The following is a 16,019-nucleotide window of genomic DNA, read 5'->3' on the forward strand; positions in this document are numbered from 1 at the left end:
ACTATTTATTTATTTTGAATCAATTAAGTCGCTCTTGGTATACAGAGTGATTAGTTAATCGTTCACCACTACATTTCTTTTAAAATAACAATAATTATAAGAACTATTTTTTTGGATTATTTAAATAATAACACCTCACCTCCAGTCATTCGAAATCGTTATAACTGTAGAAATATTGATACAAAAGTTGCAAACGATTAGTACATAAAATGTGGATAAAAAATTCCTGAAATGTTAAACATTCAATCAAACCGAATAAATAAATATAACAAACATCTCATTAAAAATTTTTTTTTTGTAAAACTATATACACTATTTATCTAGGGTTATCGATGATTAACACATTAATGTAGAGATCTAATGTTTCTAATTAAAAATTACTATTTGTAATTGGGAGTAACTTGTTTTGATTTAATTTTGTTCCAATAAAATAATCTAAGAAGACTTTATAACCGCATAATGTGTAAAAAATGTATGATTACTTATCATATATTTTTATGCAAATGTATATCGTTCAATAACCTAGCTAGAACAATTTTCATTAAATATGTCAGCATTTAGTAATTTATAGATACATATATTTTTTGTATATTTCTATATTATTGCATAAAAGTTATACTTTCTATAGTATTAAAGAAATTATTTTTAATGTTTTGCGCTAAGTTACAAACTTAAAATTAAAAAATAAAATATTCTTGAACCATTTTTTTCTTAAGCAATATTTTACATGCACTTCTTTTGGCAGTACAATAATATGACTGCGTTTTTCTATTTTTTACGTTATTATTTTAACTATTATTGAATTATAGGTAATTTTTAGTCAAATATATACGACATAGTGAACTGATATTTTAACAAATTTATTATTACGTTAGCAATTAGTTTAAGCTATTTAATTAATTTTTAGAGATCAATAGATTTTTTTCTTGTTGGATATTTTTGATATAATACACACATATTTTTCAGTATTTTATGAATAAAAATGAGGGCCTCAATTATACGACTATTATATACACCTCATCACTTTACGCACACAGAGGACCTTATACATAATTAACATTCTTATGCTAAGTGAAATTCNTTGTTGGATATTTTTGATATAATACACATATTTTTCAGTATTTTATGAATAAAAATGAGGGCCTCAATGATACGACTATTATATACACCTCATCACTTTACGCACACAGAGGACCTTATACATAATTAACATTCTTATGCTAAGTGAAATTCATTGAAAGCAAAAATCAAGAATAATAATTTTTGTTATGATGTTTTCGAGGTCAAGAAACTTAACAACGAACAAGTCATTCGAATGTGGTTTGGTATTGAACTTTATTGATATATTTATTGGAGTAAATCATGTTACATCTGTAATAAATTATATGAAAAATATTAACGTTATTAGGGTTTTATCTGGAATGGGATTATACATATAAAAAATTTTCTCCAAACGAAAATAAATTGTATCTTCGCCATATAATTATTTTTGTCATGAGGAATATGACACTTATGATAACGCTTGTTTTTTGCTTCTAAACTTGAATGATGGGCACATTAAAAATTCTATAACTTCGACAGATTTATCACATTACAAAAGGATTTATTTAGAGGAAAAATTATATATTTATACTTGAACAGTTTAAACGATAGTTTAATAAATAGTATACACAGTCGATTTTCCTACTTAATTCAAATAATGTTATTTAACCAAGAATATGATATAGAATTAATTTTGTAAATGAACAAATNTAACTTCGACAGATTTATCACATTACAAAAGGATTTATTTAGAGGAAAAATTATAAATTTATACTTGAACAGTTTAAACGATAGTTTAATAAATAGTATACACACAGTCGATTTTCCTACTTAATTCAAATAATGTTATTTAACCAAGAATATGATATAGAATTAATTTTGTAAATGAACAAATTTTAGGCACATTTGTTTCTATGTTATGTAAGTTATTTATGTCACGTTTAAAAATTTAAATCAAATATTGACTTGTGAACAATTCTCAAATTGTTATCAAAACTTCAAGTACTACTTTTTTAAGCGAAATATTTATTTATTTAAAAAGTAATAATTATATAGAAAATTAAAATGAATTCAATCGAACCTTAAATAATTAAAATGTGTTTAATTAATACAATAACAAAGCGATTAACACAAAGACGTAGCCACAAAACTTTGACTTAGTTCATATATATTATTTTAGTAGATTATTTGGCGAAATGACAGAACTAGTAACTCTATTATAAAACTACTAGTTATCAAAAGAACAGCGATTAACTAAACAAATTCATGCATTCGTTCAAAAAATAATTTTTATTGTATATTCACAATTACATGTATAAATCGTATAATATTCTATTAGTATATATTACACTAATAGAATTATATTAGTATGCACTACATTTAACTTAAAAATCAATATCTGTAAACCTCTTTAACAAATTCAAAAAATATATTATTTTTTAAAACACACATGATTTATGTCGTAACCATAAAAATAAAAAATTATTGGTCAACACCAGAAACTGTTTCATAAATAGTTTCTTGGATTCCTAAACGCTTAAAAATAATATTACACTATAATGCATAATGACAAGCGAAAGCATGACAAATATAGCGATACGATTACATCTGTGACGTTACATATTTCCCTTTGATCAATTACGGATAGACATACAATCATAATATACATTTCGTAAGTGATTATAACATTAAAAAAATTTGAACAATTTGACACAACAGGACGATAAGACTTAGAATCAAACGACCCATTTAATGACATATACATTAATTTTAATAGTCCTACGCACTGGAATATCCAGAAATAAATCTATTTTCATATACCAAAATAAATTCTATATATAAAATCAAAAACTAATGGTATTTAAGTTAAAAATTGTACTTTCTGACATTATAACTACTCAGTTGTATTATGCCCTCATATTCACACATACAGTCGAATTTGCTTCTATCATTCTGCGTGCAAAAGTAAACAAAAAATTATTAAGTAATAAAACACTGAATAGAAATAATTAGAAAGGATAAGAGAAAACGGTCATAGTAATCGCTATGCTTTTATAACGTATCCGATAATATCTAATTTTAATTAACACGAGTAGCTAGCTATCCTTATGGAATAATCAAAAGTATTATAATGCTGTTTTGTAATTATTTAAAACAATTGTTTGAATCAAGGAAGATATATTTTGTATTCAGAGATTACAAAGTAAACAAAATAATTCAATTAAATGAACATGCTTAATGGTAGTAAATATAATTATCAATTAGTAGTTCAAAAGAGGCAAAAACGTAGGTGAAACGATTAACGTCTATATGTTTAAAAAATATTTATGATTTCAAGTGACTACTCATATACATAAAACTATTAACTCGATAAATTTTTAATTAATATTCAATTTTAAATATATTTAAAATTTTTGGCTTGCATTTCATTTTCTATTTTATTTACATACAAATAAAAATTTACATACTTTAAGAAACTGATAAAAATAAGTTTTTATTTAATAATAGTTCAGTAGCTGTAATATTTATAAATAGCATAATGAAACATAGTGTACGTTTATTAATTTAAAATGTTTGCACGTTTTAATGTTTGCATTACAACAAACAGTAGAGAAAAAATAATGAAATTGAATACTATCATCTATAAAATGTGTTATTTATTTAATACTTCGTTGATTTTCTTACTAAAAATGTATACACACAATGACAAAAGGATAAATTGTTTTAATCTAAGGAAATACCCGTGAATAATTTATTTAAAAATAATAGGTAAAATCATAAAGATACACTTAAAGCTATTTTATAATATTTCTGCTTTTTAATCCAGTAAACTAGTAAATTTACGTCAACCTGAAGGCCAAATTGTTACTGTCATTAATAAGCATGGAAAAGCTACAAATTACAAAATCAATAATAGATAAAAAATTACTACTTTTCATAAAATAATAGTCTAACCGGATACGAAGTTTATTAGGGCCTAAACGTGTTGGCTCTGTACAACAGCAACGTGTTGCTAAAAACCACTTTTTACACAAAATAAAAATCCCCTCTCCTTAACCCGGGAATCCCGGTAAAAATTTTCATGGAAATTACGAAGAATAATAATCATGATGACGTTTGAAACTACGCTACTTAAAGTTATTATAATACGGTATATTTTTATGCGATTCGTCTTTTTAAATGTTTCAAACATTATCTATATGTGGAATTTATAAGTCTTCGAGCTCCCATTTGCCTATAACGTAAAATTACTCTCTTTGATCATATACATTTATCGTATTATTTTCGTTAGTATAACTTTTAAAGAACTTAGTGTTCATAAAAGGCCTGCAAATAATAACAGTAAAACACGTTCAGACAAATAAATTTTATTTTAGACAAAACATAATGATAACATTTAAAAAATCTATTCACAAAACTTGTTTTATTTTCTTAAAAAACTTTTAAAGCTCCAATTTTTCTAAACGAAAATAAATTTTCTTGTTTAAAGTCAACAAGAGAAATGAAATTCTGAAGAAAATTATGTTGAAGGTCAACTAAACAGTAAGGTGAATAAACTATACACGGAAGTTGTAATTCTCTTAAATAATTAAATAAGATTGAATTCTATTTTTTTCTTGTTAATCACTGTTTTCTCTAAGAGCTCAATTTCTTTCGAGAAACAAATAAACAAATGTATAAATGCTGTTTTTATTAAACAAGGTATTATTTAACGGAATACGGCTTACCAGCTTATAACAGATCATATATAATAAGAAAAACACAACATTTAATGTTATATTTTAACCTTAAATTTAAGGAAATAATGTGGTAAACATAAACTAAATTATCGACCCAACACACGAACTAAAACAATAATTATAATTTGATAGTTACTGGGACATTATCTATAAAAATAATAAAAACTATGAACAAATGACAAGGTCGAATTAGAATTCAATGGATTCTGATAGGACTGAGAATAAAACGTATTTTAAAGCGCAATTAATCATGGGACAGCAGTTCGAAATCCACGGCCGTTTGGGATGAATCAGAATATAATCATGGCAACAAAGGAAATTTTGAAACTCCAATTGCCTTAATGTAAAACTAATATAGAATATTAATATTGATATCATATTTATATCTGACGCTACTACGAACTTAATTCGACATTTGACGAAATTTTTTTAATAAGAATTCAATAACGTCAATTAAATTGGAATTAAATGTTACTCTCATACATTTAACAAGATAATATTGTGTAATTCTAAAGGTTTACCAATAGACGTGGGTAAATTTCGTGGTCAGCTAAGATACGTCATTTATTGTGAAACTATTGCAGACGATTACCGCGGATGTTAAATTGAGTGAATATTGTTTTTTTTTTCATAAAAAAACAATAGTAACCTTAAGCAAACGCCCAACATTAAGTCAAAAGAATTATCAAATAACAATCATTATTGTCTTTTTTCTTTAACATTACCTGCACTGCATTACAGTATTTTACACGCATTTAAAAACATCTTAATCGTATAATAAATATAAAGCTATTATTGTTTGTCATTGAACTCACAATAAAAAAATCTAATTGTCATTGTCTGCGAATTGTTATCAACTTTCGATTTCATCATTCAGAAATTTGTTTGGCTACACTACTTTTTATATAGTTTATCGCGTTGTCATGTATTTACACTAGATATCTAAATTCATTATTATTTTATTATGTCAATTTGCAATTTTCCAACACAAAATATTACTCAAATTATTCTAGAAACACACTTAATAGTTGTGACATGGCTGGTCCAAACAATCTTCGTACCCATAATTTTTTTTAAAGAAAGAAAACTATCTCGCATTCTCACATGGGGATATCAATGAATCTCTCTGTCTTATTTTTATAAATTGTAAAAAATTACTGAATATAAATCTCTTAGCTCTGTATTAACTTAGATACATATTTACTTTGTTTTTGAATAATTGTACCTAGAATTCACTTAAAATCTTCCTAAAATTTCAGTTTTTACATCGATAAAATAAGTTTCAATTTTACTAGTGTAAAAATATTTTTTTTAATTAGTTATTGAGTTTTCCGGTAAAATAACAGTTATATTTAAAATATAGCACACATAAAAAAGTACACTTCTACCATTAACAATTATGCATAAAAACAAAAATAGTTTTATTTTAATAATAAAAAGATGGGCAACATGTTTTGTGTTCTTCATTAATAATTAAAAACAGTAAATAGCTATCAAATAATTTGTTTTATAACCGCTTGAGGCTACCCTGATATAATTATTTTATATTTGTTATGTTCGGCCGGGAATCATTCATCAGGATCAGGAACCTTAACAACAAAATCATTTTAGCCGAATTTGGTACAATAAGAGCGAAATAAAGTTTTAAAACTAATCGCAATCTATAAACAACACTAGATTGTGGAACCTGCAGCCCATGACATCTTGTATATTATCATTTATTCCTTTTAATAATAAATCGTCATATTAAAGCTCCTATACAGGTTTAAAGATATTTTGCAATAAATGTTGTAATTTATCCAAGGTTAATTTTGGTAATTAATATATTTTAGGTATAATTAGGTATAATTATTGTCTATGTGAATACATCAATTAATACTTTCTAACAGACACACTTAAAATATTTTAAGTACTAATTTTAGACACTGCTATTAATTACGACTACAATTATTTTTTACTCGCAGTATGTACCATATGTCGTGTGCTTGTAAAAAATATGAGAATGCACACAGTATACACTTAACACTGTAAACGATAATCGTGTTTGGAGTTTGATTTGATTTCTTTTCCTACAAATTGATTTTGTTGTATTCTACGCGTCTTCTCTAGTTCTTTCTGACCATTTAGCATTACGTAGGCGAACGACAAATGTAGGATCTACGTGATTTGAATTAGTTATGATTTCCTGGTGTTTTAAATATGATAGCATTTTTTGGAATTATATAGAGACTTGTAAATACGACCAAATTCTAATGGTTGATATTTTACTTACATATCATACAATTCTCAACATTTTTACAACTTTGTATGTGATCTAATTTCTTTCGTGCATATTCGGCGATCGTTTCAATTGTCAATGCATCAGAGTTAACAATGATAATAATTGTCATACATCGGTACCTGAGCTCTATTCCGTTACTTTGGTCGAAGTAGGGTTTCCCTTCCTCTTTGGCACAAGAAATAGCTTTTAGAAGACATTAAACATTATAATTAAAAAATTATAATAATACATGTTTGCACTCAAAGGGGAAAACCTTATCTATGCATCACCGTCGGGGCACTGACCATATATCATTAAAAAAATATTGACATAAGGACATGATTAAACAAAATATGACAGTAAAAAAGAACGTTAAAGTCAAAATATTTCATCAAAACTACGACAGATACAGAGAACATAATTCGAAATATAATGGTACAGCGGAAAACGGTTCTGGAATAGCAAATAAACAATAACAATTAAATATGTATGATTAAGATGAAACGATAACACAATTACACAGTGATTTTATAGCTATTGCACAATTATGGTAATTCACAACAAAATAGTAGTAAACATAAAAAAGATACATAAGATCAAAACATAACATGACGTCAACTCTTTATCTTATATCCAGCCATATATTTATAAACAAAATCCCCACATTCAGGTGTATCTTAGTTCAGTGTCATGTTTACGTCACTGAAAATGAGTATGCGTAAGGAACCACTAATTACACCAAACTATTCAACAGACCAGTTACATTGGGAATTCTCCATCTAGGCGTAAAAGAAAAATTGGGATTCACCACAACAAAATTCATCACAGTGTTTTTACAGACATTCATATGATAATTTCTAGCTACCCCAATAAAAATAATTGTTTATTATAATTATTATTAAAGACAATCAATTATTATAATTTGCACTGTGAGTGCAAGAGAACCGTTCATCGAAAAATATGGTTTTGGGATAAACGGTTTCAAAATTTCAACCTTCCATAAGAGTTACATTGTGTGTTACTTTGTTTTTAGCATTTATATTAAGTTTATGTCAACTTTTATGCAAATTTCTTGTATAATAAGATAGGGAATAATAAACTATATTGAATTATATTAAAATGTCAAATATCACGAATTTCGATATATTGCACCAATGAACTCATAGTGCTAATTGATCATAATATTATCATTCAATAATACGACTACTTAATTATCAGCTATATTTATTGAATTGTACGTCAGAGTGATATCGTGACCGATTGTCGTCAGTCGGCTGTTCATTTAACGGTAGCTAATACTACTTATGATGGGCGTACACATGCTCATGAACACTGCACCCATACATCACAACGTGTTGAAAACACAACACTTAAAAAATGATAATTTAGTCACAATTATAATATCGTTATTCTTATGAATGTCTTGATTTAGAATACCTACAAGGACGAAATAAAATAGACATATTCGGGGAAAACGCTGATGTTAGTAAAAGATAATGTAAACTATTCATTCGATAACAGTTTACTGTAAAACAATAACTAGACAACCATATTTGTGGTTTTCAAAGTATTCGGTGGTCAACAATTGTCTTTTTAAATGTTAAAAATTGAAAAACATAAACAAAATTTCTCACTGCGGCGGACCAAGGGCTCTATCGACGATTACGTGTATTTAAGTTAAATAAATAACATTGCAAATGCTTCGTAACGAGAACGTCAGGTGTGTAAATAAACCATTGCGGTTCGTCGAGTGGCGAAGCACTCGGTTATCGGTCCTGTTTGTACTCTACGGTATGAACAATCAGCAAGTACACTTTCGTTTTTCAATATCAATTAAGAATTCATGACAGGATCATTACGACACGTAAACATTATGTCGGAAACTTGACCTAAAACCGCGGCTGGTTTTTATATGAGATATATACACCTGCTGGCAACGCATACGAGTGTCTACTGTCTCAGGTTTGATGACAACAATAACAATTATAATTACCGAACACCAGTGGAGCACTATCCAAAAAGCTCTCCCGTTTAAAACAATTATATGATAGAACATAGAAAGTATAAGACCATTGTTATTAGAAAAAATACCGCACTAGTCGAAGACAAAAAATACCAGGCTATGCTTAATGAACTATCTGGTAATCACCGACGTTCAATGTAAACTAGAACTACCAGAAGAACGCAATTTGTCAATAACATCTGTCACAGCTGCGCCTGTAGGCCTATCGACCCAAACATTAACAAAATGATTATTAATTACGCTGTTATCGAAAATATAATTTTCACACGTAAATAAGAGTACTGTTGATCACGCTGTTTATATAATTTTTTATCATACTCATATTCCAATAATTCAAGTGGTCAAGGCAAGTGAAATATTATTCTAGTGCAACACTTCGAGGACGATACTTTCCTTACTATTTTAGTCAATTGACAATTTTAATTTTTTACAAATTATAGTATGATTTATAATTATGAATTATAAATTTATTATTAAACGTCAGTTTTACTTGACGCCTCAACATAATATCTTTCGTAATTCATTTAAATATGTAAATGATATACTAATTAAAAAAAAGTCCATTACTAGCGTTTGTTGATGAAAAATGACTTTTAAAACCACAGGTTAGTTAGTAAAAACACAATTCATTGTGTAAAAAGTAATTAATAAAACAAAAAATATCCAATGACTCAACCTTTTTTCATTTTTTTAACTAATAACCTCCATAAAATATATCAATTTTGTTCATTGAAAAAACCACGAAACTTCTTTAGTAAAAGAAAATACATTTTTAAATTTATTATTTTTCTAAAATTTAAGTAGAAGTTGTTTAAATTACATAATAAAAAAAAATAAATTAAAACTATAAAATATTTTTATATACTAGTTTGATGGCTATGATAATTTACACTATTAAGTATTTATTTAGCATACGTAAAATCAAAATTTTAAAATATAATAAAGAATAAGAATTACATTTGAAAAGTCATTCTTTTAATGAGTAAGAGGTCATACATTAAACAGAAATTTTAATTTGCCATTAAAAGCAAGTTTTATTCTGTAATAAAATCACATAATTTAAGCTTACGATAAAACTTGACACGTCTTGATAATTTTATAAAAAATAACAATATTCAAGCATTAGCTTTAAACTAATAATTATAAAAGATTCATTTAATAATTATATGAATTATGTAGTTTTTACTCACTATATCAACAAAAAATTACCGTCTTCTATGTACAGTATGGTATTTTGATAATTTTTTAAGATTCATTAAAATAAACAGACGCCATAACCGTAGTCATACTAACGAAAACCGCCATTAGGCGAAAAAATTGCATCAACTTTTAGAATTTGACATCACAAAACTGCTCTTATCGTTCAACACGCGAAATGTTAGTGAATTTTTTTTTAATAAAGAGGTACCGACCTGCTCAATATCATTGATCTAATTCCTAAGTGCCGCTAATAACAATAGCCGCATACTGATTAAAACTGTGGGAGTGATAAGAATAGAAAGAAAATATGCGCACGCACCCCGTGTTACGTTTGTCTCATTTTAGATGTTATTTATCAACCGCGGTAGAGCATGGGAATATACAAAACTTTAACCAAAATTTATATCTCACTCGTTATCTTTATTTGGTCCGACCAATCGTGACTATTGAAAAGATCTTTGAACTCATTTCAAAAATTATTATTTTTCATACTAAGGAAATATTTTTGTAAATCAAAATTTACACTTTTATTTCGAAGCTACAATATGTAATATATCATAATTACAACAATTATTTAATAATCTAACTAAAAATTAGAAAAAATCAAATAACAATTTTTTTTATAATAATTAAAATATAAATAAAATATTAATTTAAACTAAAAAATATCTAAATTGATGTTTTAAATATATTTTCAACCATAAATAATTATTGAATATTATAATTACGTATATTTTATGTTGTAGTTACATGAATGAATAGTTACAATAATTACTGTGTTGTGTTTCTAACATATTTTTATAAAAACTTGTTTTTAAATTAAGTTACTTCAAAATTTGACTAATTATTAATTTATTATTCAAAATAATTTTGAAGCCAAAATTTTGGTCAAACCAAATATTTTTAAGAACTATGAATACCTGTGTTATTTTCAGATAGTAATTTTGTTTAATATGAGAAAATAAAAAATTGATCAATAGTATAGTTTTGCTGCTATGTAACTATATTTAACTAGTATAAACAAAAAAGAACCATATATTTTTTTAAATATTATTTGAAGGGCTTTTAATAAAACAACATGGTTAAATCTTAATTACCCGAGATCACAGTGGGAGAGGTTCAAGAGGTAAGGAGTATTTTTGAATGTATATTTAGATCAAGCTATATCTTAATTATGTACGTTACTAACCGGTTGATCAAGAACAATTACGCACATTTATACTTTGCATAACACGCGGGTGAATGATCTTGACGACATTTAAACATTTTTCACTTTAAATAAAAAAAATGATTAAAAAACTATAATTGAAAAATATATAAATCGGTTTCTATTTAATAAATGATTTCACCCAAAGCTGTAAAATATATTGAGCCGACCCTGCGTATCGCAAAAGACGCCATACAATTATTTTTGTCATGGGTAGATCTCTGTCCACATCAAGACATAACCTTGATATTTTATTCTTATTATTAAAACAAAATTAATAGTTAAAAATTAATATTCTCCAAAATTTAACAGTTGAGGTGATATATTATTTACCTGTTTTAGTATAAAGTAAGAACCACGAGAAAAATTTCAAATAAATTTCGATTAAAATACTTTTTAAATTTTATTAAAAATCATAGTTCAATTTAGTTGGTGACCTGTTTAAATTAATTATAAAATTGTGATGTTGCACCAACGACTGGTATAAGAATTCATCTCCTTTCTCTGATATGAATGTCTAGGACACGTAAATGATTCTGTTTACATGATTTACATAATTTAAAATTTTATATAAACATTTAAAAGGGTCAAAACCCCTTGAACCCTCATTATCGTAAATTTATTATTGGGTAAATAATTACACTAAGTTTTAAGAAACACTAAGAAACAAACTTTTTGTTCTAATTGTGGCTTTAATTGAATTGTTCATTTTATTTTGCCTTTCTTGTTGATAAGAAAATATTTTATAAATACTTTGTAGTATACAAAGAATATTAAAATTTTTAATGTTTCAAAAAAAACTATTTTCACTTTCATGGTTTTTAAGATATAAAATAAATAAAAGAATTATAAATGTTAAAATAAATTTTATTATATATCAAATTTTATATACATTTAATAGAAAAATTAATCCACATAGTTACATTCAAATTTCAGTTATTTATTACACATTATTTGGTGCATTATGTTGGCAATAAAATTTCAAAATAAGTCCCTTACAATTTATTATCCACTAATGTAATAAATTTACAAATTTACAAGTTTTGTAATTTAAATATTTTGGTAGTTCACAATTTAAAAATACTGTTGAGTTTATATAATTAAGTTATGTTAGTTCACCATAATCCGTCCATCCATGACTTGGTGCACCCAAACGTAAAACTCCAACAGTTCGGTCTTTTGATGCTGTAATAAGATCTAATTTAAATTTTGTTAAAAAAAATTCATTGAATAATCACATTATATACACTACAAATTCATATTACTTAATTTAATATGAGATTTATACATTTAATTCTCATAATTTAAAAATATATATTTTAACAAGGCATATCAAAAATAATTATTATTCATTTAAAATAAAATTATGAGATATATTAAAAATATTTATAGTAAAAAGTGATATTGAAGAGGAAGGATATTTTAAATCATCTTCTATAAAAATATACCCAATTTATTAAGTATACTTACAAAAAGAATTTTATGGTTTATCATTTTAACGCTGTAATCATTTTAAATGTATAATTGATAAAATATAATTATGTTTTTAGAATATTTAAATATTTTGACAATTTATATATAATTATGTTATGCTTAATCTTATTATACATGAATTCAGTATATACAACATTTATGAAATTTAAATTTTTGATATATCAATATCCAATAATTATGATGTTAAATAACAATAACAGTTAAATAGAAAATATTAAATCTTATAACAATACTTGTAATCAATACATAAAAAAAAAAGTTAAATTAGAATATTTGACTTGTCTGGTTTAATTTATTTTAAATACGGATCTCCTTAAAAAAACAATATACAGGTGTCACAATAGGTTTTAACATCTTTTATAATTTTTATTCCAGCAAATATTTTACATCACTTTTTTAAAATTATTTTTTTTTAGTTTTGGACTACATTGAAAACATATTTTTTTATTATTTGTCTCTAATAAGAAAAAAATTTAAAATTTTCATTTGAAATTTTAAAATTTAATTTTTTCATACAAATATTTAGATGGGTCCATAATAACTTTACACTATTAAAGTTCTATCTGTGCATATACTCACTTTATATACTAAAATGTCAAACTTAAGTAGTACTTATTTTAAGGTAATTATCAACCTATTAAATTTTTTACCAATAAGTTAAAGACAAACAATTAAAAATATGATTTAACGTAGTCTAAAACTGTAAAAATTATTTTTATAAAAATTAACGTAAATTATTTTCTGGAAGTTATTAATGATTGTAAAACATAGTGAGAACTGTATTAATTTTTATTTCAACAATAAAAAATAAAATAAAATTTTGATGATAAAGGATACATTCATCATAAGCTGAAATATCCAAATCCTGAATGTCTCCTTTATGACTATACACTTCACCTAGATATTCATGACGATCCGGATACCTTCTATATTTACGAACAATACCACCTTCACATACTGTGTATAAAAAACTTCCATTTGATGTATATCGTACTTTCCAAATTGGTTTATCCCGATTTTCAGAAAAACTTTCTTGGATTCCCAAGTTTGGAACATAAGAAGTTATTTTATCACCACCACTCATAATCACACCTATTTAATAATATATATATATTTATTTATTTATTCTAAATTAATAAGATAAAAAAAACTTTTTTTACTGTAAAATCCATTTGACAAAAACCCTTGGAATGGTTCAGGTGTAGGACAAACAGTGTTCAAATGACGACCAGAGTAAAAGGTGTGCAGTATTCTTCCATCCATGGTGCACACTTTACAACACCCATCTGAACCAGCTGTAACTATTGTACTAAGTAGTCCATTACTAGTTGCCCATGGCCAGGATGATTCTAAAAATACTATATCTCGAATTGTACTTGAATGTAGCTATAAAACAATAAATTAACATTAATTATAATAACTCGAAGCATGTATAAAATTAACATACATCATATACATAATCTAAAGGTAGTGGCATTCGAAGATCTAATAAAGTTAAACCTTTGCCATTAACAGCTACAGAAACTGCAATGTTTGGTGAAGTAGGATCAGTAGCTAAGCCTGTTCTATCTCTTCCACTGGCTGCACAATTGTCATAAGCTAATAATTGTTCTCCTCGCTCAACATCTACTACTGATAACCTTCGTGATGTTGTACATGCTAAGATCTATAAAAATCATATTTATTAAAGAACATAATAATCAGTTAATAAAATATAATTAAGTTAAGTTAACAAACAGAATTAAAGTTGTTTATTTAAAAAAAATATATTTATTAAATTTTTAAAAATATACCCTAGATCCATCAGATGTAAATCTTACTGCATTAACATTTTTCGCTATAGCCATAGTTGTGATGGAATAAGACATTAGCAATTCCATTCGTAATGAAGAGTACAAATTGACTTTTCCATCATATCCACCAGAGCAAAACAAATATCGATCCTATAAAATATATGAAAAAGTAGTTGTATTCAATTATGATGTTTCTTATTATTACCCGAGGACTGAAAGCAACTCCTCTAACGCTATTGCTATGATGTTTGAGAAATCTAGGTTTTCCTTCTTTCTGCATTGCAACTTCAGTTGCAAACTGTAGAAATAAATTTCGTTTGAGCAACTTAATAAAATAGTATCATTGCAATATTTAATTGAGTCATTAATTTATGTAAATAACTTACATCATCAACTTCTAAAATTTAATACACATGAAATACTATCAAATAGAAACATTGTTCCGTACATAAAAACTAGTGAACAAAATTTAAATAATTCATAATTATCTGCAATGAAATGTTAACACTTATGAAGTTTTTAAGAAACCAGTACATTAAATGATCCAATATGTGGAATTATTTAAAATATAGTCACTTACTATAGTTAATTAAATAAGAATTGATAGTGTTTACTCAGGATAAAAAAAATATATCACAGATTGCATTTAGTCAATTATTATTAGCAGCAATTTTTGTGAGTTTTCTAAAGTGAAACTATTTTTTACCATTAATCTGTGATTACAAATATAGTGAAACCTGTAATCTCAATTCCTAGGTTATTGCACTCGTATTATCTATACAAAAACAGTTTTACCAGGTATATGGTATCGTACATTCAGTTATACTCATAGAGTAATATTTATCTATGGTTATACTAGTAAAACATTTTTCGAAATAATTGATAAGATAATTTAGTGATGACAATTATATGACAGTTTTTGTAGCATCGTTTTTTAAGTTCAGGGTGGACAGAGATACTTGCTCTTGGTCGCTGTTTATATAACGATTAGGGTTGCCATGAATAGCGAATCCGGTTTGTAAAATTGGTTTATGACCTTTTATTCTTTTGTATATCGCTTTTTTTGATGAAGCCACATATTTTTTGTGTTCTCTAGGACATTGGTGTCCCATCCACTCTTACTTACATAATTATTAATGAATTTACTAATATATTAGTAAACTAATTCAACAAATATTTATCAATATATTTCATGTTGATTCAAGTACATTTGTTAAAATTGATTTGTTCTTTCAACTCTGTAGTCCAATAACTTAAATGA

General features: G+C 25.9%; 2 protein-coding genes across 4 annotated transcripts in view; both read right to left on the minus strand.

Annotated features, from left to right (window-relative positions):
- The window catches only part of LOC126903001 (elongation of very long chain fatty acids protein AAEL008004-like), a 37,253-nt gene extending 26,753 nt beyond the window's left edge, over nucleotides 1-10,500 (minus strand). The window contains exon 1 of the mRNA XM_050680868.1: nucleotides 10,255-10,500. The gene's annotated coding sequence lies outside the window, so the exon portion shown is untranslated. The remainder of the gene's footprint in view (nucleotides 1-10,254) is intronic.
- A 1,824-nt stretch (nucleotides 10,501-12,324) lies between these two features.
- LOC126901257 (uncharacterized) lies at nucleotides 12,325-15,480 on the minus strand. Of its 3 annotated transcripts, none has more exons than XM_050677617.1 (8): nucleotides 15,339-15,480; nucleotides 15,145-15,246; nucleotides 14,964-15,056; nucleotides 14,759-14,908; nucleotides 14,413-14,631; nucleotides 14,126-14,351; nucleotides 13,803-14,057; nucleotides 12,325-12,668 (listed from the first exon to the last, which is right to left on the minus strand). In XM_050677617.1, the coding sequence occupies exons 3-8, from the start codon at nucleotides 15,036-15,038 to the stop codon at nucleotides 12,577-12,579; spliced, it is 1,017 nt and encodes a 338-aa protein (XP_050533574.1). In that variant the 5' UTR covers nucleotides 15,039-15,056; nucleotides 15,145-15,246; nucleotides 15,339-15,480; the 3' UTR covers nucleotides 12,325-12,576. The 3 variants fall into 3 exon arrangements, with proteins under 3 accessions (XP_050533574.1, XP_050533575.1, XP_050533573.1); XM_050677618.1 differs by having other exon boundaries at nucleotides 15,145-15,213; nucleotides 15,339-15,479; XM_050677616.1 differs by lacking the exon at nucleotides 15,339-15,480 and having other exon boundaries at nucleotides 15,145-15,315.
- Between the last annotated feature and the right edge of the window lie 539 nt (nucleotides 15,481-16,019).

The sequence above is a fragment of the Daktulosphaira vitifoliae genome, unplaced genomic scaffold (genome assembly GCF_025091365.1).
Source record: "Daktulosphaira vitifoliae isolate Bord-2020 unplaced genomic scaffold, ASM2509136v1 Scaffold_3, whole genome shotgun sequence".
Taxonomy (NCBI): Eukaryota; Metazoa; Arthropoda; class Insecta; order Hemiptera; family Phylloxeridae; genus Daktulosphaira; species Daktulosphaira vitifoliae.